Source organism: Ambystoma mexicanum, chromosome 9 (genome assembly GCF_040938575.1).
Source record: "Ambystoma mexicanum isolate Mex_15411 chromosome 9, UKY_AmexF1_1, whole genome shotgun sequence".
NCBI classification, from domain to species: domain Eukaryota; kingdom Metazoa; phylum Chordata; class Amphibia; order Caudata; family Ambystomatidae; genus Ambystoma; species Ambystoma mexicanum.
In genome coordinates this window covers 135,553,161-135,577,698 of record NC_090931.1, presented here as the reverse complement: position 1 = coordinate 135,577,698, position 24,538 = coordinate 135,553,161, and the positions used below count along the sequence as shown (strand labels likewise).

General features: G+C 48.6%; 1 protein-coding gene across 2 annotated transcripts in view; it reads left to right on the top strand.

Moving 5' to 3' along the window:
• The window catches only part of LAYN (layilin), a 141,103-nt gene that overhangs the window by 19,408 nt on the left and 97,157 nt on the right, over positions 1-24,538 (top strand). The window contains exon 2 of one of the 2 annotated variants that reach the window (XM_069614309.1): positions 22,400-22,420. The exons of the other annotated variant lie outside the window; for it this stretch is intronic. Coding sequence (XP_069470410.1) covers positions 22,400-22,420 — 21 coding nt within the window. The remainder of the gene's footprint in view (positions 1-22,399; positions 22,421-24,538) is intronic. 2 annotated transcript variants of the gene reach the window in all.

Genomic DNA, 24,538 nt, shown 5'->3' with positions numbered 1-24,538 from the left:
CCGGGTGAAGTAAACGCCCCAGTCTGGGGCCGCATGGCAAGGCGACGCAAACTGGATCGTGGCCTGAGGGCTACAGGGTGCCTGGGGGCAAGTACGGGCAGACCGGAGGAGAAAGAAGTCCTGGGCTGCGTTGTGTATGGCGGCCCGGGTGAATATCATGGCTGTGTGGGATAAGCCCACCCATGTTGTGGCCAGGTGGGGTGGTCGGTGAAGATGGGGAAAACCACAATGGCACCGGCTGGGAGAAAGCAAGACCACCAGCACCACCAGGCCCGGGACCAGACGGGGAGAGCGGTGTGAACAGGAACTTACCTCAAGCCCCAGCCGCGATGTCCTATGTGGCCGGGGTTCAGCATGATGTGCGTCGGCTGGGCACTGACTCCGTCCAGAGTCCACCAAGGGCTTTTCCACCTGAGAAGAAACACCACCATGGAGGAAATATTAACTCCAAAGCTGCCAGGGAGATTATGGCCTTATAAATCCCTTGTGAACATTTAGGGCTGCCAAAGCCCCCAACGAAATTAAAACCACCACCACAGAGGAAAATTGAATAAAGGGCTTACAAAGCCCTGGAAGCAACACCACCGCCATGGAGGACATCAGGGCACCAACAGCCCTACAAGGACTCAGGGCTTCCGATGCCATATGTGGACACAGGGCTCTCAAAGCCCATGAAGTGCAATCAAGTGCCCTTGGACAGCCACCCGCTGCAGAGCCGGGGTTGGAGGTAAGCCTTGGAGGCACCCCAACATGGATACTGTGCACTATAGAGCTGTTAAGTGACTAATACAGATGTGCAAGTGGACTGGGATTTAAATGCAAGTAATGGCAGTCTACAGCTGTCGGGTTTATGAAAAAAGGGGAAATGCATGAGATGTCTGTAAGGGGCTAATGGAAGGGTTGTCATAGGGGTTTGAAGCCCATGGTATGTGTAATTGGGAACATGGCCAAAGTCTGGACTCTGGGTGAATGACAAGCTAGTGGTAGCCCTGGTTTAAATCGAGCTTTGAGAACCAAACAGCCTGCTTTAGCCTAACAATCATATCTTCTATGCTCAGTCCCGGGTGCTGTTCACACTGTATGACAGTATTTTGGAGGCGCATATCAATGCAGAGTCTGAGCCGGCTGTTGTCTTTGGGAACCACCCCCAAGGGAGATACCCAGGGTGTCTGTGCAGTAACTCGCTCTATGATGTCATCATCTAGGAGTAGTTGCAATTCTATTGACAGTTATGCCTGCAGGTGAAAACCCACTCAGCGTCGGTGTTGTGGGACTGGAGTGGTGGTTGGGTCTATGTGAAGGGTTATCACTGTGTCCTTCAGCATTCCTACTTCCTTGAACAGGTCTGGGAACTTCTCTTGTATGCAGTGGAGAGAGAGGTATTTATTTTCCATCATATTGATTTGTCCCTTGTTTATTGGGTGGCCCTGCACCACCTCCAACTTGTCGTATTGAATGTCAATGAGTGTAAGGGCTTGGGCTGTCCTGTAGCTTAATAAACATCGACCTGCTATTCGGCTCTGGATGACATGGATCATAGATGCCACAATGCAACCCTTGTGATGTCGATTGCTTGTGAACTGTACATTTGAGTGGAGTGGTCGGTTGGCCCCCAATAAAATATTATTGCCGTTGACGGTGTTAGAGGGTAGTATTCTTTTATCATTTGGTGGTCTTCTGCGCTCATGACATCAACGGTCGATCCTGTGCCAACAATAAATGTATGGTTTTGCGCTCCTTTCTGTAGTGTTACTCTGGGAACAGTGTCAACATCGGCTTCCGCACGTATCAACCGCACATATTCTCTGCTGTACCTATCCCTTGTGTCGTAGTAATCTGGATCCTGGTTTGTGGGTGCGTTATCATATTTGTCTTCAAAGTACGGTGATCCGTGTATGTCTCTCTGGTACTAGTACGTCTCTCTTGGGATCTGAGGGAACTCTGTGTCCTCCGGGTAATTTTGCATTATCTGTAGGGTGAGGTTTCCATTGCCCTGATTACTTCACGCTCTGGCGTGAACTGCATGCTGTTGTGTGCTGGTTGCGATCTTGGGTAGTTTTGCACCCAGTGTCTCGGATTGTCGGCTATCCGGAATGGTTCTTGGGGTGCTTCATTGGCTGGTGGTGGTGCGGCTTTTCCTCCTGGCTAAACTGGTGGTCTTTTTCTGCACATCTCTTGGAAGTGGTTTTCCTTTCCGCACCTCAGGCATAGCTGTCCCACTGATGGACATTGTCCCCTGTGTGGAAATGTAAATTCACACCGGTAGCACAGTCTCTACACTTGGTTTCTTGGGTACGTGCTTCCATAGGCTTGTCTCAGATGCCGATCGCAACCTCTGGTGCCGGGTGCAGGTGTTCCATATCTTGCCATGACACATTCTGCTTTCTTTGGATTCTTAATCGTGGCTGCTTGGACAACCACTCTCTCTCTCTTACACCCAAGCAAGGTCTATTATTTCTGGTAGGGTGATCGGTTTCTTCAGTAGGTGCTTTCTGAAAGTCGAAAAAGTGCACCCCTCGATAATTCTCAGCCTAATAGCTTTGTAATCCAAAAGGTTTGCAAAGTTACAGTACTTGATTTTCTTTTGGAGTCTAATGACGAATTCGTCCATTGACTCATGTGGCATTTGGACACATTGGTTAAATGAGTACTTCTCATAATCCCTATTCGGGAGGATTAGGAGCTTCTTGTTGAGTGCTACTGTCATTTTCGTGTGTGGCGTCTCTTGGTGCAATATCGTTTTGAGAATACTCTTTACCCCCTTGCCTGCAAGGTTGGTGAATATGTCATTCAGGTTGGGCGAGTCATTGTCTCCTACCGCTTTGATAAAGTCCTTGAACTCCTCCAGCCATTCCTCCCACAGCGGTCCTCTGTTGTGCTGTGGTTGTAGGGGAAATGGCTGTGGTCTACGTAAGAACGTAGCTCTGGAGGAGGTGCTGGCCATGTTTATTGCTTGAGCTGCTGGATTGGCAGCCTCCTGGGCTTTGTCTACCATGATGGCTGCTGCAGCAGTGCTCTTCTCCCCTGTCTCTTCCTTGGGTCACTCACATGCTGTCATGACTTGTAGTCCTTTTGTACTTAGGGTTCCACAACCAAAGATACCCAACAGTCTCAGTTCCAGGATTACAGCACCCCGCTTCCTTCTAGAAAGTCTCATTCGTCTTTGGAGGGCTCAAGGGCAACGTGCTCGCCTTGGAAGCAAGAAGTCACAGAGCACCACAGGTTCGATCCCCGGGTTCGCGCTTAGAAACCTCTGGGTATTAAGCACGTTATAAATCACCAATCATATCATTCCTGATGGCCTAGTGCTCTACTTGCTCGAGGCAATGAGAATTCCTCAGGCTCTAGTGAACTTCTCACTTCTCATCAATCTCAAGTGCTAGGTGTATGGCACCCTGGCTGCTTCCTAAAATCCCAATAACAAGTAAATCTACCCCTTGCCCACTTGGGTATTTATCAGGACTAGATATTGTCACCCTTGAGCCGTGGGTTGCCCTCCTGGACAAGCATGAATAGTTTCCCTAATTCTCATGCCATCAAGTATCTCTTCCCTCTTTCTTAGGGTCTGTGTCATACTCAGTGGTCCTCACCCGCTGGCTGCAGGCCCAGAGCTGGACCTTTTTTTTTCATATGCCTCCCAGCCTTGGGTACACTCATGGACGTCATTTAGGGGTCACCAGGGGTCACAAATGCGACCCCCTGGGGTCTCCCTTGCTACCCCTGTGATCTCTTTTGCTACCCCTAAAAAAGAAAAATCGAAAGGAAAAACTTTTTATTACGGCACATGGGTTGTGGCCAGCCGCATGTGGCTCTTTGTTTCTGAAGTGGCACGTTTTCTGATAGCTAAAGCTGGTGAGATAGCTCAGTGGGTTGAGCACTGGCTGCTGCAATGTGTGTGTGATGTGCAGGTTGCAGGTTTGACTCCAGGCAAGGTCAATTCAGCCTTTCATCCTGCTGAGGTTGATAAATGAGTACCAACAGAGGTTGGGGGATATTGTGTGTATGTTAGTTCTATATAAAGCAACTAAGACTAAGTGCAATACAATAACACATCATTATCGTGTGGCCTTGGACGTCTGCTTGCATTCACAGTGATTTGGAAATATGGGCCTATACGCAATGATATTAATGATACATATGGTGATCTATGAAATGTATATCACTTTACAGTGATATTGTAGCCATATCTTTCATAGTGTACTCAGAAACAATGTTATACAATGCCACTTCCTATTTTCTTGAGGGGCGAAAGGTTGTGTTCCATCGCGTCCCATGATGTCACTTCGGGGTGGGATCAAATTACATCACTTTCGGTGATGTCATCAGAGGTCAAGGGTGGGGTGATGTCACTTCCGCTACCCCTGGCAATTTGGTGAAATGACATCCGTGAGTACCCTCTGTAGTGTCCAAGCTGGTGGAGGGGGGCTAACTTTGAAATGTGCCCTGTGGGTACCTGAACTTCAGTCGCCACCATTAGCTGGCTATGTTGTGCAGTGGCCGGGGCTTGAGAAGACGGCGGAGCGAGCATGAAAAAGTGCGCGTGTGAGTTGGTGATTCAGGTGTCCCTCCGGTGGTGGAAGGCCGGTGGTCAAAAAAGTGCATGCGGGGCGGGGGTGGGGGAAGGGAAGTGGTTCTTAAAAAAAAGTGCATGTGGAGGGGGTAAAAAAGTGCATGCGGGGCGGGGGGCTGCTGGTAAAAAAAGTGCATGTTGGGGCAAAAAAGTGCACGCGGGGCGGGATGAAATGATATTTTATTTATATAGCGCTTATACACAAGTGTTTCAGAGCACGACCAGGCAAAGGGAGGGGAACAAAAACAACAATCTTACTAGGCCCAGTGACAATAAGAACGCACACGTGCATGGGAAAAGGAAAAAGGGGGAAAGTGCATGGAAGGGGAAAAGTGGAAAGGGCGGAACAGAGGAGCGAACAGAATAAATAATAATAAGTAAAATAAATAAATAAGGCGATAACGGTGCAGCCAGCAAGTGGCAAGTGCTAGGTTAAACAGATAGGGTATATCTGATAAGAAAAGTGCAGAAGAAAAGTGGGTGGGGGACTGTATGAGTACAGATACAGACCCCAGTGCAAGGGGTGGCCCGGGAGCTGTGCAGGAGAGTGGCAGGGTGAGCAGGTACCTGGGCACGAAGGACAGAGGGTGGCCAAGTGCACAATGCCTGAGAGAGAGAAAACAGAGCAGCAGGGGAGAGGAGGGGCAAAGGCAGAAGCAAAGAGGAAGGTCTTGAGGTCCTTCCGGAACCAGAGGTGGTTCTCAAGTTTCAAGGTGGCAGGGAAGCTGCTCCAAAGGGAGGCCCCTGCCGAAGACAGAGATCTACTCCCGGCTTGTTTCTTTGAAAAACGACTGACCCCGAGGGAGTTAGCAGCAGAGAAGCAAAGGGCTCGAGAGGGGAGGTATTTACAGAGGGATAGTTCAAGGTATTTTGAACCCAGGCCCCAGAAAGCCTTGTGGGCAATGCAGAGGGTTTTAGGTTTTTAGAGCTCAGTGGAAAAATGTGTCCTGCCCTTGTTCTGAGGTAAAAGGTTTACCTCTACCGTGAACTACTTTTAACGTGAGATGTTACACACATTTTTAATACACCACAGTGCTGATGCATGGTGTTATTTTCCTTTTATAATATTCATTTAATGTATTGGGTTCCGTGGGATGGACAGGGGTGGAGGTAGGGTGCTTTGCACCAAACTGATTCTTTGCACAGCGTGCCCAGCTCAGCACCTATGTCCAGGGCGCCCATGTAGAAGTCATGGTTTGCTTCCGCCATTAGATGTAATACTGATTGTGTGCTTTTAGATGGACTTTCTGCTTTTTTAAATTTGACTACTAGGTGGTGCTGAAGCGCTACCTATGAGCCGAAACTATTGCATCTGAGTACAGCTAGGGAGAAATGGCGTATGAGGAGGGACACACAGTTCGTAGTGGTTTCTTTTTTACTCACCAATCGACTGACCATGGCCATGCGAATCCCTACGACTATTCACACCCACTTCCTGCCCCTCCCTGCCCAAAGCCCATCCTTGTGGGATCTCTTTGAGTTAGCATTTTCAGGCCGTGCCATCAAACTCTGTGCTCGAATCGCTTGTCAGTGTTTTTTCAAAGCAGTCTTCTGAGAGTTAATGTCTTAATTGGAGCAGTAAACACGCTACTGGTGCAATAAAAATGTCTTAACGAAGTCTGCCTTCAGTCATTAGATTTATAAGCACTATGCTTGTCCTTCACAGAAGTCCTGTTAAAAACAAGCAATGGCAAAGCCAACAGTTTTGACTTATGTATAACTATTAGGCATTTTCCATATACTGCTATTATATGCCAAGATACTCGCACCATTTTGCTGCTACTACCATTAATGGACAGTTAATACCACTAGGGCAGTGCCCAACAAATGCCTTTCCATGCCTGCACAAAAGTCCAAACCTTGGCATTGTCAGTGCTTGTTTAAATTGGCACGGGCTTGCATTTGAACAGAGACAGTGAAGGAGGGTGTTTGGCAATTGACCTGGTGTCACTTCCGCCGGACCGTGGTGTGGACAGGGGCATGTGGAAGGGCTGCACAGTTACACTGGCGTCGCTGTTCTATTTGTCCCAAGGAAATAGCGCAATCTGACCACTTACTTCCACATTTCTCAATCTACAGAAATGTGTCCTTCGGTAACACTACTACACATTTTGAGGTTCGTGATTCTATTACTGGGCCCAGGATTGTGTTAGTATGCACATACACATTTATTCCACAGTACACAGAAATGAGATCCTGTGCACACACTTTCACTACTATATATAATTATGTTTTCAAACATTAGCGTCAGCTTGACGGTGTTGTTTGGTTATTTGCCCACACATTGACTGCCCATGACCACACTAATCCCTATGACCATTCCTGCTCAGTTCCTACCCTTACCCCTCAAAACTCCTCCTCATGGGAACTCTTTCAGCTCTCTTTAGTCAAGCCTTACCATCCAACTTGCACTCGAAGTGCCTGCCAGTGTTTTTTCAAAGCAGTCTTCTGACAGTTAATGACTTAATTGCACCTGTAAATATGTCACTGCTGTAATAAAAAACGTGAAAACCAGGTGTGCCTTCAGCCACTCAATTTATAAGCACTATTTGTGTCCTACACCAAAGTCCTGTTAAAATCAATCATTGGCAAAGCCAACCATTTTGACTTGTGTATAAGTATTAAGCATTTGACAGACAATGCCATTAGACGCCCAGGTACTCGCACCATTCTACACCTACTACCGTCAATGGCCAATTATTTCCACTTTGGCAGTGCCTGGCAAGTGCCTTTCCCATGCCTACACAAAATTCCAAACTGTTAGCATTGCCAATGCTTGTTATATAATGATGTGGGTCTCCGATTTCACACTAGCGAAGGCCTTCTTTTTAGCTTTGACTATTCAAAGCAAATGCTACAAATGTTGTCATGATCTAAAGGCAGCTTCCTTTGTCAGTGAGAAATACGCCTCTCAAACATGCTCAAAAATCACAGACGTGTTTGACCTGTGTAAGGATCACCTGTTATTTGTGAGTTGCTTTGAGGGTAATTAAGTGGAAGAGGTGCTAATACTTCACAGCCTCAGTAGTCTGCCAGGGTGTAATGTGCAGAAGGAAAGACACATCCACGTGGATCATCTGTGCACCACATCTGCGCAATCATGTGTGCACCACATCCACGCGCCACCCGGCGCCCACATGAGTCGAGTTAGCGTTCCCAGTCCAGGTGCCATCTTAATCAAGCCCAGACAAGAGGGAGCAGCAGATTGCGGCGGCCTCCAAGACCAGAATGAGAATGTGGCGGGATGACTTTGTGGCTTCCTTACCACGACTGAGGCCCACAAGTCCTCTTCAACTGCTAGATGCGTGCGCAAGCCCCAGTGGGCAATGGAAGAGAGCTCACGCGCAACGTTTGACGCTATGACATCACAGGAAGCAGTGTCACATGATTGTGGGCCACTGTATTTTTAAACAATCTTTATTTAAGAAACAAGTCTAGTAAACAGAGATAAATAAGAGGCCCACAACCGCACTAAAGACTGTAGCCTGAACTGAAGGCATTCTAGCTTGTGGTTGCTCAGTCGTCTGACTGATTAACTCACAGGGGTTGCAAAGCAGTCCATGGGGTAGCAAGCAGAAAGATAGTGGGAGAAATTGCTGCTCCCAGCTACCGCCAAACGAAGTCCTTGGACGACCCCCTCACCAGATGCGTGCATTTGACTGCGGAAATTGCCATCCTAATAGCACCACTTACTGGAATCCAAGTGTGCAGGCTGAGTGATGCACCTGTTACCCTTAAATGCTATGGTATGTATGTTAGTCCTGAATTCCCATAAGGAATCATTGTAGGCTCCTCCCATTCCAGCACTTATCTTCAGGCATCCAAGATCAATCAGTGGCCTATCACTGATTGCTGTTTGCCCCTACCCCTGGTCCCCCGCGATGCCGCTGTGTACCCCAGCCCGTCCGGTCCTCGTGTAACGTTCCCAGACATGCCCTCCTGTCTGTGCCTTAGCACCTGCACTGTCTGGGTGTCTACAGACCGAGTGCAGTAGCTAGTCTACAGAATCGTGCTATTCATGGCCTGTGGGAGTGTCTTTGCGTTCTCCCTCATTCCCTCCCTTGTCTTCAAGCACTTTGAAGCGAATTGCGCTTTGGCGCCGTGTGGATGAACCATCATATCATATCGCTGTGCTTACTCTCTTCTCTACACCATCACACAATTAGAGTGCAGATATACCCCTCGATCAATTCGGCCTAGCTGCTCACATACGAACATTAACACATAAGCACCTCATCACTCTAATAAAACGCAGCTATATCCCATGACAATCCGGCCTAGCTGCACACATAAGCGTCCTACAGGCCCTCATGCAGCCAGAACCCAGTCTGGGTGTCCACCCGCCAGACTGCACACCTTCAACTGAAAACAATATCACCACACCTAATGCTAGGATGCAGCTACCATCAGGCATTGCATCAGCTCCACACATCACTGGTGCACCCATGCACCCTACAACACTAACTCTCTCAACTGACCTGGACTGCGGTCCCCAAGGGTGTTCAAACTACCAGCGCTTTGAGGTCATACCAATCATATATGGAGCGCTGTATAAATGCCAAATAACATAACATAACACAGATTAGCCATGTACCGAGACAAAGCCATTGACTTATGCAGCACAGTAAATGGTTCGGAACAAGACAGGGCAGCGCTCTGGCAAGACTTGTCTTGCCAGAGCGCTGCCCCAGACTCAGGGGCTTGCCCACGACACTCACGAATCGGCATTGAAACTGCGTTATCGCACTGACATGAAACCCGCCCTTCAATGAGCAGATGGTTTTCAAAAGACTCTGCAACGCTGCTGAGTCTTCTGAAAGCGGCAGCTTGTTGAAGCGCGGGTTGCTCATGCTTGTGATAACTCAGCTTTAGAAAAGGATACTCCCAGCGAGATCTATCTTGAAACGTAGTTATCACAAGCACAAGCAACCCAGGTTTCAACAAGCAGACACAGTATGTGAAACTGCATACAGAAACAGCCAAAGGCTCAAATACTTGCTGTTCCTGTTCAAACCGGTACATTTGTGCTGCAATGTACAGACCTTTTTTTCTTGGGGTGAGTAGCATGACCAATTAACACGGCAGAGCCCAACTTCCATTATTCGTTCAAAAGTGTTTTTTACTGAATAACTATAAGACATGTTTTAAATTGTGGACATTCATATGTTCCCATAATGCTATTTGCTTTTATGCAAATCGCCAGGATTGGGTTCTGTGAAGCATACTGTATTGCATGGCTTGTCCTGAGGCCACGCCCCTTCAAGATGAGAGGGATCCCCCAGTAAATTGTTTTCATTTCCAGCACTGGACTTATAGCTTCATATCGATGCCTCCATAGAACCGAAAAACCCAGCAGTATTATACAAAGCTTGCACCTGGGAAAAAACAAAATGGAAGTCCACTTTCAGGCTTCATAAAGCTTACGCACAAGAATGCGGATATTTCTTCCAAACTGTATCCCGCGAAGATATTTGCACTTGAGCAAACATTGAGGATTGTGACTTTTTCTCCCGCTTGGTGGAGTCTTGAAAAGCCTGGGCCAGTTTATGCTTGCTCTATTAATCATTCTGCAATGAGCAAGAACACGAAATAACAGTTTTCACTAGTTTCTTTGCCTTGGTGCAGTGTTTTCTGAAACATAGTGGGGGCAGAGTTTGGAGGAAAACCTGGCTGCGTTGTTGCGGTCATGCAAGCAAACGGAATGGGCCACCCCCGCCCCACTTTGCTCTGTTTACTTCGTATGAAGGTGGTCAAACCTATTTGCTCAATGTTGTATTCTGCAAGCAGCATAACATGGTGCTAAATGGCCCTGCTCTATTTTTTGCACCCCGGAACATTTACTGATATGAGTCCGGGTGTGTTCAGAGAGCCCCATGCAGAAGTTGGATGGTTGCATGCAGAAACGCTTCCCCCATGTCACCCCCAACCTTATGCAACTGTAGCCGATCCTAGCACCCCGCGCCCCAATCCTGCCGTCCCGAGTGTCCATGTTCATCACTGTGCCCTTCAAGCCGATTGAAATGTTCCCATGCTCTGCTTGACTCTGCTCTAAATATAGCTTCTTCTTGTGCTGTTGGGGCATTGCATTCAAGAGGAAGACATATACACATATATATACATGTATGTGTTTACATGTGAGCCTTGGGTTCGGATTCTTCCATTATTCTGCTCGGGTGGAAATTATGGCAAAGTCATGGCAATGAATGATGGAATTGTCCTGGGTGTCTGGTAGGAAATGACGAAGGTGATAACATGTATATGGCAATGCATAGCGCCTCTGGGCACACGTTATACATGGGCGTAAAAAGCCCTCAGGACATCAGTCGCCTCCCCGATTACCAAACCAGTACTGGATATCGGCTGCCTACCTCAAACCTAACCCATCCAAGACTGAATTCATCCTCGTTTCCCGCGCTAAACACCAAATTGTCCAACAGTAGCTCGATGATATGCGCCAGAAGGATTTGATCCGCAACTCTCAGCATCAGCAAAATCCTTAGGCTTCACCATTGACAGCAGCCTGTCCTCTTATAAACACATAGCCAAGAAGGCCCAAGCAGCCTGGCTCGTAATCGCTACCCTTCAAAATCAAACCCTTCACCCCACTGCAGGTCTTCCGGGCCTTAGTGCAGGCCCTTGTGGTCCCGCACATCGATGGGAGAAAGGCCCTCTAGATGGGGCTCCCAGCCACTCACTTGGCTCCCCTAAAAGCAGCCCATCTTGCTGCAGTGCATCTTCTTACTGGTGTGCTGACATTTTACCGAATCACCGCGTCCTACTCAAATTGCATTGTCTTTCTCTCTAGGCCAGGATACGGTTCAACAGTGCGTGTATCACCTGCAAAGCAGTCACGAGTAGCACATAGAATATCTGGTGGCTAAGCTCCACATATCTGGTGGCACATGCTCCTCGTGCAGCAAATTGACCAACCGGCTCAAATCACAATTTGCCTGCAAAGAGAGGATCAGGAAACGATCCTTCCCTTGTCACGCCGCCACCCTTTGGAACTCGGTATCAGCCCGGAAAGTCACTGCAATTCTCCAATTTCACAAATCACGCCAAAAGTGTTTTTTTCAACAACACCTGACCAAGGACTAATCTCAATGGATGTAGAGGCTGATGCAGTGACTGTATGTCACAGTACTGAACTAGCAACATGCCGTACAGTGCTCCACTCCTCTTGAGCTAGGCCTGTGCTTTAAAAAATAAAACAAAATAAAAAATTGGGAGGAACCAAGAGCTGCACGACTCCTGCCCATCGTCCCCAAGGAGGACACAGTTCTTCAGGACTGTGTAATCCCTTAAGAACTCTCTTCCAAGACTTAGCTCTGCAGGACATGCATTCTAGGGTTCAGACCCTAAATCCTCAAAGGTGGGGCTGAAAGAGCTTGGAAATGTATCCTTGGGTTAATGAGTGACCTGCGTTAAATTGTAGTGTCTCCAACTGTGTGCTGTCTATAATGGGGGGGTGTCATTTATTTTCAAAGAAGGTGTAATGTCATCTTGACGTCTCATTCCAAGAAGGAAGTGTGCACCGCGGTGCTACAGTCTTCGAGTATGGAGAGCTCCACTTTATGGAGGTCTGTGTAGATGGCCTTGCAGTGCTTCGGTTTGAGCATTTCCATGGATAGCGCAACTGTGATTTTATGAGGAAGGAGAGGCGCTTGAAACTGGCACAGGGTGAAGAAAGCAATCTTGGTACTACTGTTACTTGGGGAATGGAGACAGTGGTGGACTGGCCTGCAGGGCGCTCTGCAGATTTCCTTGTGGGTGCACACCACTGGCCTCTACTGCATGGGTGCACTAGTTTGCTGCTTCTCTTACCCTCTCCAATGCACCGCACACATTCCATCCAACTCTCCTCATCCTTTGAAGTGAAGAATTTGTTATAAAGTCCCATTATGTTATTACTCACTCTTAACACATGCTATATGTCAGTTTTGTGTCATCTTTAACTTCTTTTGAATCCCTATATGGGGATACACGTGCTCAGAAATTCACTGTTTCTACCAATTGGGTCGAAATCTTCTTGTGGGAGAATCCCCCGAGCCCTCCATAGAGGTGTTGGGCTTGACCACACTGTGTAACATGGGGATCCTTTGAAAGACATTTCCAGGGCCACTTTTGGATCCCAGTCCAACCCTGAATAAAGGAGAACATGGTACTGAAAAGTACCCCAGGTTCTGTACCCCAGGGAAAGGTGCTGATGAAGACTCCGGCCCGCTAAGGGACAGCAGTGTGGGCTCACTGGGTCCCTGAGCCAACTCTTTCTATTCTCGCTATTGAGGCAACGCTCGCAGAATTGGTTGGCCTTCCTGCAGGCTGTTAGACTCTTGGTGGAGTTCCCCAAGCTCCTCTCATAGTCGGAGGTGTATATGGCGGTTGTCTGTGTGAAGATGATGTAGGCTTTCAGGAAGTAGCTTTGTGGGACCACGCAGATGTTGAACCGGATCGGTGAGGGCTGCGGTCCCGGATGGATCCTTCAAAGACTCTGCAATTGACCGTGATGCTTGATGATGGATCAGAGTTTACTCAGAAGAAGGTACCTTCCCCCCCCTAGATCTCCAATGAGGGATGCTCTGGTCTATAACAGGAAGCGTGGCTGAGCCTCCCGGCAAAATGAACATGTCCTGCAGTGATCTCGGGGACTGCATGGTACCGCTCTCATATTTAGTCCCGCCTCAAGGTCAAAAGACCGACTGGTAGCCACCATCAGCTGATTGGTCTCCGGGGGGAAGGAGAATGGAGTAGTTACCACAGTTACAGTGCTTTAGCAATGCACCCCATTATGAGTATGGCAGAAGAGGAAAAATATGGTGGTGAGAGAATGGCTGCCATTTTACTGCTCTTCCACATTACATGTTAGGAGGTCAATAGGAGGGGGGGCGCTGTTGAGCAGCCCGAAGATGGCTGCCTAGTTCCTGAGCTCCGCGTGGTCCTGACTAAAATCCCTCCTCATCTGCGGTCTATCTTGCTGTCATCTCCTGCAGTTTTGTGAACCTGTGGCTGGAGCCCTCCCGTGTACTCACTGGCGGACCTGTGCAGATCCGTGCCCCCAGTAACCGGCCTACGCTGCTCAATGGTGTGGCCCGCTGTGCGCATGGCTCCCAGCTCTGACGAGCACCCGGCCTCCTATGCTGTCCTCCTGCGGCCACGGGTGGCGCTGTTGCCGCCAGCGGGGCATCTGTAACCTGTGCCCCCTGGTTCCCTAATCACGGGCCCCTCGGGCTGCGGCTCACTTGACTGTGATCCCAGCAGCCTCCGGTGCGCCGCGTGCAGACCCCAGGGCGGTGTGGTGCCCTGGATCTGTGTTGGCGGCCTCACTGCGGGGGCCTTCTTAGGAGGTGCACTCTGGCCCGGGCGTGAGAGCTGTGCCTTTTCCAGCGCAGAGAGGAGGTGGCGTCCGGGGGCCGCCGCTCGGGCTGGAATTCCCTCAGCCCTGCTGCTCACTGTTGGACTGGAGTGGCCTGGAACCTTCCTTGTGCTGCGGGTCGGGCACCCGAGGATGGCATCTGTCTGCTGCGAGCCCGGACCGGAGTGCTCGCAGGCCAGGTGAGAAGCGGGGGAGGGCCTGTCATTAAGTACCACTGGTATTCACCTCTATCCCCCCGCTGGCCTCATACTGCGCTTTCACAATGACTTTGCTCACGATTATCCTAAAGGACGCCTGGACGCAGCGTTGTGCTGGATATGACCCACATGAGCCCTTGCTGCCCATCTGTTGACTATTCTTCTTGCCCGCATAAGTAAATCTGGAACTGTTACTCCAACACCTGGCATTCCTTGGCCCAGACAGACGGTGGCGTTCCTGCCCTGGTGCGGTGTGGGAGCCCCCAGGCCTCAGCATTCACTGGACTGAATATCCCAAACCTCCTCCTTTGACGGCTGGGATATGTGTGGGGTGGGCTCGCTCCGCGCCAGCCGGCACGGCGCCCTCCACCACTGGGTCGGGGTGACCCATTGAAGTACCATCCCGTTAAGTTAGTGCCGGGCGCTGGTAGCGGCTCCCTACACCCTCCTGGCCTCTGTGGACCCTACCGGCACTTCGCCCTGCGACCTGACTGCTGCTACCTCCTTATTCCCCCGCTCTCCTCCCACAGTCACTGCTTGTACTGACTAGATACTACCACTCTAAATTGCACTTTGCCCAGACATGCCCAATCGGTCTCGAGGAACTTGCAAGGGGGGTGCGATGGATAGGTTTGCTAGGGCTGTCCCAAGAGCTGAGTCGGGAGGCTCCCCATCCAGTCAGGAAGAACCCGAGGCCGTATCTCATTCCGGCACACTTGCCTCAGACCTCACCACGATTATGGAATCTATGGCCAAAAATGTCACTTCCTTCCATGAGAAGTTAGATGATATTAATGCCAATGTTGCCTCACTTAAAACCGGGGTTGACCAAGCCGGTACTAGAATCACCGAGGCAGAAAACAGAATTGGCGCAAAGGAGGATGAAATACATACACTTCAGGATACGGTTGCAACCTTGTCTTGAGACATGAGGAGCGTCAAGGCGAAGTGTGACAACTTGGAGTCCCGCTGCCGTAGGAATAACCTGCGCATTATCGGAGTTCCGGAGGGCGCCCTTATGGGGCGTATGGAGGATGCAGTTGAGAACCTACTCAAGGTGCTGCTGGGCAACCCTGCCTTGTCACTATTCTTCACGATCGAGCGAGCCCACCGAGCCCTAACGCCACGCCCTAAGCCGGGTGACTTCCCCAGGCCCATCATCACCAGAATTCTCAATTATAAGGACAGGGATCTCATTCTTCACCTGTCTCGAGAGAAAGGGGACCCGCGCCTCGACGCCCACACCATTAGAATCTTCCACAACTTCTCTGTTGGAGTACAACAGGAAAGACGTCAGTTCCTCAGCGTCAAAAAGCTGCTTAGAGAGCGCAATGTCCCCTATGCAATGCTGTTCCCGGCACGACTCAAGATCACCTACAAAGAAAAGCTGTACTTCTGTACCGCCCCAGACGAGGCTGTATAGTTCATTGAGTCGCAGATACCTCTACATGATCCAGGAGGTGGCCACACTGACAATAACTGAACTCAAATTGGCCTAGCTTCTTGGTGTCCAAATCTGTTTGTAAATGTTTGATTTTCTTTCTATGTGTTGATGGCAATAACGCTTCATTAATCGAATCACGCATGGTTCCCTGATACATGCATTGGGCGCCTAGTCGGTTCCCATCCCACTGGCACTATCTGACCTTTAGCCCACTTCCCGGTGCCGACTATGTGTGCCACTCTACCCTCCGGTTAATCCCTGGTTTGCCACGCTTGCTGGTATCTGGTGCCATACTATTGACATATGTACCTCAGACGCCTGTACTGTCTACAGTGCTTGTCATCTCCTTCCTCGTCTAAACGTAAACCACGCGGCAACAGCGCACCTCACTGCAGTTGCAATGGTTGTTTTTATTTGGATATTTGTGGTTGTTGGCCCCTGTTGGGCCGGTACTGGGGTGAACCCATGTTGGGTTTTAGCCACTGACCCCTGGTTCGAGGGGAGCTCTGAGTTTATGGGGAGGGGGGAGATGGGTACACTGCCCGCTATGGGAAGGTGGTGAGGGAGGGGGGGGGGCTTGGTTGGGGGTTTTTTGTTAGAAACGGCGGAGGCATACTGGCTTACAGCACTACTCTGGGATGCACTCAAAGGGGTGGCACCGACTGTAGATATGGGCCACAACGACAAAGCTGGGATGTGCCCTAGACTCTTGAAATGCCCACTACCATAATGTCCTGGAATGTTCGGGGCCTGAGCAATCATACCAAGTTTCGTAAAATCATGGCCCATGTTCAAAGACATGGCTGTAAGATACCACTCCTACAAGAAACACACTCGGAAGGCCCCCTGGCATCGACCCTGGCAACATCCTGGGGACCTAACAGATAGTACACCTCATACTCCACTCGGGCCAGGGGGGTGCTCACAATGATTCATAAATCCATCAAATTTACACTACACAAGAGTTACATCGACCCTGATGGCAGATATGTTGTTCTACTCTACACTATCGCTAACAGAGAACTCCTCCTGGTTAACACATATGGTCCCAATGTAGATACTCCTGATTTTGTGGACAGGGTGGTGGATATACTTCTGAGGTACGTGGGAATCCAAATCATCTGTGGGGGGACATGAACTTTATATTGGATACAAATCTGGACCGAACCAGAACCGGCTCCAGATCCCTGTCCAGTGCGGCGTGTAGGTTACAGGCACATTGCTTAACACTCAATATTTGTGATGCCTGGAGACAGTTACATCCACAGTCACGCGAATACACCCATTATTCCTCTGTACATGACAGCTCCTCCAGAATTGACTTATTCCTAGTATCAAGGGAGGTGATGGGGAGGATTGGGGGAGCGTGCATACTGACTCGTACCCTCTCTGACCACACCCCAATCACCCTATCAGTGGACCTAGGAATGCCAGATCCAACATTCAACACATGGCGATTCAAATCTGCCGCGCTTCGTGACATTGTATTCAAGGCTGACATCCTTGCAGACATTGAGTCCTTTTTTGAACACAACACCCCCCAAGCCACTACTATCGGGGTCCGCTGGGACGCCTTCAAGGCCTACATTAGAAGGATGTCCATATCCAAGGAGGCCTGGGTACTGAAAACAATAAGGGCTGACCTCAGCCGCTCCGAGTCCAGACTGCGTGATCTGGAGCGGGAGTGTGCAACATCGTCCAACCCTGCCACACTCGCCATGATTAGTGAGGAACTCCTATCTTTCAACACACACGCCACCAGAGAAGTTCAATACTTCAGTCGCCCACTGGCGGCGCGGAAGTACGGGTAGGGAGAAAGACCCGGCAGAACAATGGAAACCCTGTCGAGGGGGAAGTGGGGCAGGCTCAGATCGCTAGCATCAGAGATGAACAAGGCACTACACAATGGGCGGACCAGCGGATACTCGATATCTTCACCGAGTTCTACAAGAACCTCTACTCCCAACCCCCTGAACACAGTGAACAGCACATGAGGGATCTCCTTGATGAAATTCCCACGATCTCTCGAGCGACTAGGGACCAACTGGACGCCCCGCTGCGCCTAGAGGAGATAGTTACTGCCATCTCGGATCTCCGTAAGGGTAGGGCTCCTGGTCCAGATGGGCTCACGGCCGAATTTTATCAGGAACATATAGCCATATAGGTCCCCAAGATATTGGAAGTATGGGAGGAGTCGCTTCGTGTATCTGCCCTCCCCCCCACCCTGCGTGAGGCCGTAATAACAGTGTTGCTTAAACCCTGCAAGCCCAGTGAGGAGTGTGGTTCCTATAGGCCCCTTTCGCTTATGAACTTGGACACTAAGATCTTTGCCAAAGTAATAGTTAACCGCTTCCTCCCTGTAATGACATACATGGTTCACGAGGATCAAGCAAGCTTTGTACCAGGGAGATCCACCTCTCACAGCATCAGGTAGCTGCTCAATTTCATGTCACGGATTGATCAGGGCTCCAATGCAGTGGTGGTCACATTGGACGCTCAAAAAGCATGTGACATGGTGTCTTGGAAATATATGTGGGTGGTGCTGGAGACGATGGGCATTGGTCCTAATATGATTAAATACATTAAATTACTATACACCTCCCCTGTGGCCAGGATACGTGTCAATTCCTTGATGTCTGCTCTGATCCTGCTCTCCAGAGGGACTGGCCAGGGCTGCCCATTCTCCCCTATCCTTTTTGCCCTAGTAATCGAGCCCATGGCAGACCACATTAGAACGCGCCACTCCAAACGGGGGATTCGGCTAAAAGACACACCCGAGATTATATCCCTCTATGCGGACAATGTTCTATTATATGTCAGGGATCCCTCCATCCACCTGGATCCTATGCTGCGGCATTTCACTTGCATTGGCACCCTCTCGAGATTCACGATTAATTATACCAAATCCGAGGTTTTCCCACTCACTATCTCCACCCAACAACCCGCCACCGAATATCCACTTTGCTGGGCGCCCACTGGGATCAGATACCTGGGGGTACACATATCTCTCACTAAAGACGCACTGTTAGCCAACAACTATCTGGCAGTGGCACAGCTTGCTGAGACCAAAATGGCACGTTGGCGCTCCCTCCCACTGTCATTTGCTGGGAAGCTTTCTCTCATCAAGATGGTACTTCTCCCCAAGTTCTTGTACACATTCTGTAACGTGCCCACCTGGCCGGGGAAGACATACTTTGTGAAACTGCACAAACTGTGCACGCAGTTCTTGTGGCATTCCGGCGCAGTATGCAAGAAATGGACAGCCATGGCCCTCCCGTACGAGATAGGTGGATTTACCGCCCCCCACTTGACACTATATTGGTTGGCAGCACAGGCTCAATATGCCTCCCACTGGTATCCTGGCACCCCCACCCGCCCACATGTCAAGTTGGAAGCTCTTGCGGCAGCTGGTGTTAACACCATGACACTCATATTGCACCAACAGTACATACTAGACTCGCCAATAGATCCAGTCAGCACCACCGTGCGTGCATGGGGCCGCCTGTTTGGAATGACAGCCGATCCACATCCTTATTACAAGTGGCTCCCCGTATGGGGGTTTCCTGGGGTGGAGCCTATGCATGATGCAGCCCTCTCACAACACTGGAGCACCCTGGGGTACCGGGTACTTACTGACTTTTACGCTGATGGGCTGTTTATCACTCCACAGACTTGGAAGCCGGGCCACTCCGGGTCGGCAATGGAGTTGCTACAATACTACAGGCTCCGTGCTGCCTTCCGCACCGCGTGGTCTGACTTCCCTGATGAGCCCCCTGACTCTCCGGGGATTGCATACATCGCTAATTTGGGTGGTGCCCGCGGCGCCCTCTCCTCAATATACAAGTTATTACTGGCGAGCACCCCAGCTCAGCCCTCGAGGGTCTCTGATGTTTGGGAGGAGGAGCTGGGCTTGGAGTTCTCTGACCACTTATGGGAAAAAATGTGCTCACACACCAACAGAGTCTCCCTCAATTTCCGCTACCATGCCAATCAATTTAAACTGTTGAATAGGCTGTATTATACCCCTCTCAGGATCTCCAGGTTTGTTAATACTGACTCACATTCCTGTCCCCTTTGTAATATGGAGAGAGCAGATCACCTACATATGTTCTGGTCACGCCATAAACTGGGTGAATTCTGGGAGAGAATACTAGCGACATTGTCGGTGATCACTGAAAGTGTTGTAGACCATGACCCCCTGGGTGTGCTGTTTGGGGTGTGGAAAGCTAAATATACTAAATGCATGGCCACATTTCTAAATATAAGTTGTATTGTGGCCAAGAAATGTGTACTCCAAAACTGGAAGAACTCCCCCCCCCACCCACATTTCAGAACTGGTTGAACCTGCTTACCTGGTCCCGGAACTGCGAGAAGGAGTACCTCGGCATGCTCCCTATCCAAGCACGCCCAGAGAACATTTGGACTCCATTTAACAGTTATCTTAACATTCAGGAGGTGAGCTTGTCGGAGAGTGGCTCTTCCATGGTGTCGTAAAGTGGTGTTTGTGTGAGGTGGACCATAACGGTTTTCTTCTCTTATTCATGGTCCCTTATCTGTTATTATAAGTCTTTTGAAGTTAAGGTGTTATTCTATGTGCATTTCAATTGTAAATGTTTGCCCTGATGTTTGTGCTTGCTGTATGCCTCTGTCAACAATTGTTTTATTTTTTTAAAAAGGTGAATAGGAGAAAATGCCTCCAGCATGGAGGATAGCTCAAGGGCAGCGTGCTTGCCTTTGGGTGTTAAGCGTGTTATGAATAACCTATCATATCATATCATAGGCGGGGGGGATTTCCTCCAGGAACAAGGAGGCATTTATCAATGCGGATAAACGAGCAGTTCCATAGGATATCATGAGGGGCTTGGGTGGACACTGGTTGATTATTCGAGTTTGGGCTCTAGTCATGGACTCATTGACCCACTGCAGTGTGAAATCAGAATACATGTTCGGATTGACCAATACATGTGCACACTATGACATTCGCTGCATGTAAATGTTTCTTATGTATGTTCATCGAGTCTGTCCCGGAAACCTGGCTGGATTTAACTCTCTGATGATGGATGTGTCCAGCACCATGACATCATGCGTGGATGCAGTGGAACTAATGGAGATCATAAAGGAGGGGCCAGTTAGCTTAGTATGACAGGTCGATCGACCCCCGCCACCCAGAATGGCCATCTGTCCCAATTCTTGCAATGGGACATCTCGAAATGTTTGCTCAGCTTCATGGGCGATACTGTGATCCTGAATAGATCCTCTTACCGCAGTATACGGCAAGGTGCTGTCTTCGGGGAAAAGGTTTGTGTCGGGTCCATGTTCAAGTGACACCTCCTCGCAGTTAACAACACTAACCCTGGCTTTGCCCATTCCTCACCTTGTGTCTTCTATTCTCTGCCCATGTTCCACCTGTCGTCTCTAACTCCTATCCTCTTTCAGATCTTTCCCTATCTGCCTTTCCTGTACTGTCCTGGTGGCCTGGAATATGGAGGGACGTGAGCTCCAATTAGTGGTGGTGGTTTATGGTGACTGCAAAGGCAGCACGCTGGGGCTGTTACTCTCTGAATTTCCATGAAATACATGGACTTTGCTTTTGCCAAACCCAATTACAACAATGGTTGCTGTGTTCCACCATGTATTCGTTCTCCACGGTTTGATTTGTACATTCTGGCAGCATTATTTAGCCCCTTGCCTGCTCTTTCTTATCATACCGGCAATTTAACCGAAGGGGCAGTATACTGAAGTGAGATGGACAATTGCCACAAGCCATTGGCTAGCTTATTTGGCATTAAAAAAAAGTTGTAGTTCAAGTCTTTCTCAAACATCATTACGTGCAGGTAAACTTATTTTATCTATTTTATTTTTTTGGATTTGTAGAGCGCACTACAGCCCGCAGGCATCGAGGCGCTAGTACAGGAGCAAGTGAGTAGGCTTGATTCAGGGTTACAAGAGAATACGGCCAAACAGCAAAATCACTTGGTCATGGTGACTAGGTCACAGTTACAAGGAGCAAATACAGTAGCTGTTAATATTGATACAGACAAAGGAGGATGACTATTTGTATATTAGACTTTGGAATAGTGATTACAAACAGAAATTCAGAGCCAGTAGCCATACACTTTCATGAGGGGTCTGAGATTATATAGGGAAGGCAGAAGCCCCAATGAGCAGAAACAGAAATGCAAATGGGAATCACACCGTTCCTATTGTGTGCTTTTAAATATTTATTTTAAATCGTGTTTTTCAAGGCCAAATCAATTAGTATTCTGGAACTTGCATACTTCCATTGATGATGGAGAAAATAATGCTACAATCATTGTCATATTGTTCATTTAAGGATGTTTATTAAAAAAAATACTTGTCAAATTGGTTTATCATGTGATTTGTACACTTTCCAAATTAGTTCTACGAACAGGGTAATATTTTCGTTTTTTCACATTACGTCATTAGCAGTGGATGAGAAAAGGGGCACTCCTATGCTCCCCCTCACCACCTTTCCCCTGTAATGCAGAAAAGATTTAGCAATTACTCTTTGTGCATTACAAAATGTGCTCAAAATCCCTTAAGATGGCCCTGACCTCAGAGCAGTCACCAATCACTCGCTCACGAAATAAGCCCGGTATTCATAACCTTCAAATGTGTGCAGAATGTGAAATTGTGCATAAGCTACACTTCGTGAACAGCGGGCACTGACTTATCACAATTTGCACTGTATAAGCAGCCTTACACCGTTGCACTAAAAGAAAGGACACAAAAGGTTTCTTCTCAAATAATGATTTTTTTTCTGTATTGTCTCCATTATGCTTTCACTGTATCAGCGGACGTCTTCCTCGGTGCAGGTAAGTGTCTTCTTGTTTCTTTGCAATGCATTGTTCATTTGATTGAATGCATCAATGAGTGAATCGATTCTGGAGTATGAATTTAATATAGTGGATGAACTGGTTGCTTACCAGTAATCTTTATTACTCTTAGTTCCCATCTTCCTCGTCACAGTACATGTGAGGTCCCCACTTGCAAACCAGGAACCAATTATATCTTTCACTACTACCCATATGCCCTGCCCCTCCCCTCTGAGAGTGTAACTCTCCCTCCCACCACAATGCATCAGTTCACTACGACCTATCACATCCTGGCTCGTTTCACTCTGCACCAGTGCAGGACAGGCAGGTTATACGTACTCGGGCTCGGACGGGCCTATAGGGCAATGCCAGAATTGCATGCCCAACAGGCTAGTGTTGGCCAGTTTTTGGGGGGTCAAAATGGGCAATTTTTTGGCAAAAGTTAATTCACCACGTGGCTAGCAGTTTTGATCAGAGATGCTGAATACCGATCCTTTGAAATGCAGAATTTTCAACACATTTGACCAACAAAAAAAAACAAGGGTACTAGTGAAACAGTCTGTCACAAAAGACATGAATTTCCATTTGCAACTTTGGGCCACTTTTTTTCAATGGTGCCCTAGACAATTGTATGCCCCAGTCCGACCGTGGAGGCAGGTTAGTAATACTTGCATGAAACGCGCATTCCCTCGCACCTTCACCTCCAGATAATATTCTAAGGTGACCTTTGTCCCCCTAGTTTTGGTAGTTGAGAATAAGTGAAGAGTTACTTTTTTGTGTATGTAGACAATAGGACGCTGTACCCACTGTCAGGTTCCCCGACGGCTTCCTGCCAGGCCACGTGAGCATCCCACATCAACGTCACCGCCCAGCACAAGGACATGCACCGAACCGGCCTGGTTTCCAGAGCTAGGCCACACAATACACCTCACAATGCCTCCTGTGCTTGGTTGTGAGAATATGTGCGAGAGGGCTCTAGGACGGCCATGTGGGCAGTCACAAGAGAGGTGGATGCTGGGAAAGGGCAACATGGTCCATCCACAGAAAACGTTAATTCATCAGTGTACATCATTCAAAGTTTCTCAATTCCATCAACATCCTCTGCCTGGGGCAGACATCACCGGGCTATTCATTATCTGATGTTGGATATAATGTCTGGTATTGTCTGGGGTGCACATCACCGTGCTATTCATTATCTAATGTTAGATATAATGTCTGGTATTGTCTGGGGTGGACATCTCCAGGCTATACATTATCTGATGTTAGATATAATGTCTGGTATTGTCTGGGGTGGACATCACCGGGCTATTCTTTATCTGATGTTGGATATAATGTCTGGTATTGTCTGGGGTGGACATCACCGGGGCTATTCATTATCTGTTGTTGGATATAATGTCTGGTATTGTCTGGGGTGGGCATCACCGGGTAATTCATTATCTGATGTTGGATATAATGTCTGGTATTGTCTGGGGTGGGCATCACCGGGCTATTCATTATCTGATGTTGGATATAATGTCTGGTATTGTCTGGGGTGGAAATCACCGGAGCTATACATTATCTGATGTTGGATATAATGTCTGGTATTGTCTGGGGTAGACATCACCGGGCTATTCATTATCTGATGTTCGATATAATGTCTGGTATTGTCTGGGGTGGAAATCACCGGAGCTATACATTATCTGATGTTGGATATAATGTCTGGTATTGTCTGGGGTAGACATCACCGGGCTATTCATTATCTGATGTTCGATATAATGTCTGGTATTGTCTGGTGTAGACATCACCGGGCTATTCATTATCTAATGTTCGATATAATGTCTGGTATTGTCTGGGGTGGACATCACCGGGCTATTCATTATCTTATGTTGGATACAATGTCTGGTGTTCTGCATTGCCCCTTACACAGTTTGCATTTCCTTGCACTCGATTGCACATTGTGCTGCGCTACATAAATAGCATTTATTGTGCTGCATAGGCAGTATGTGCTGTGCAGCACATATAGCATGCTGTGCTGCATTGCACTGCACAATACGGGTTGTGTTGTACTGCACTGTGAATGTTCTCAGCTATGTACCATCCCTCTGCTGCACAGTAATTCTTAGCACAAAGTGTGAAGAG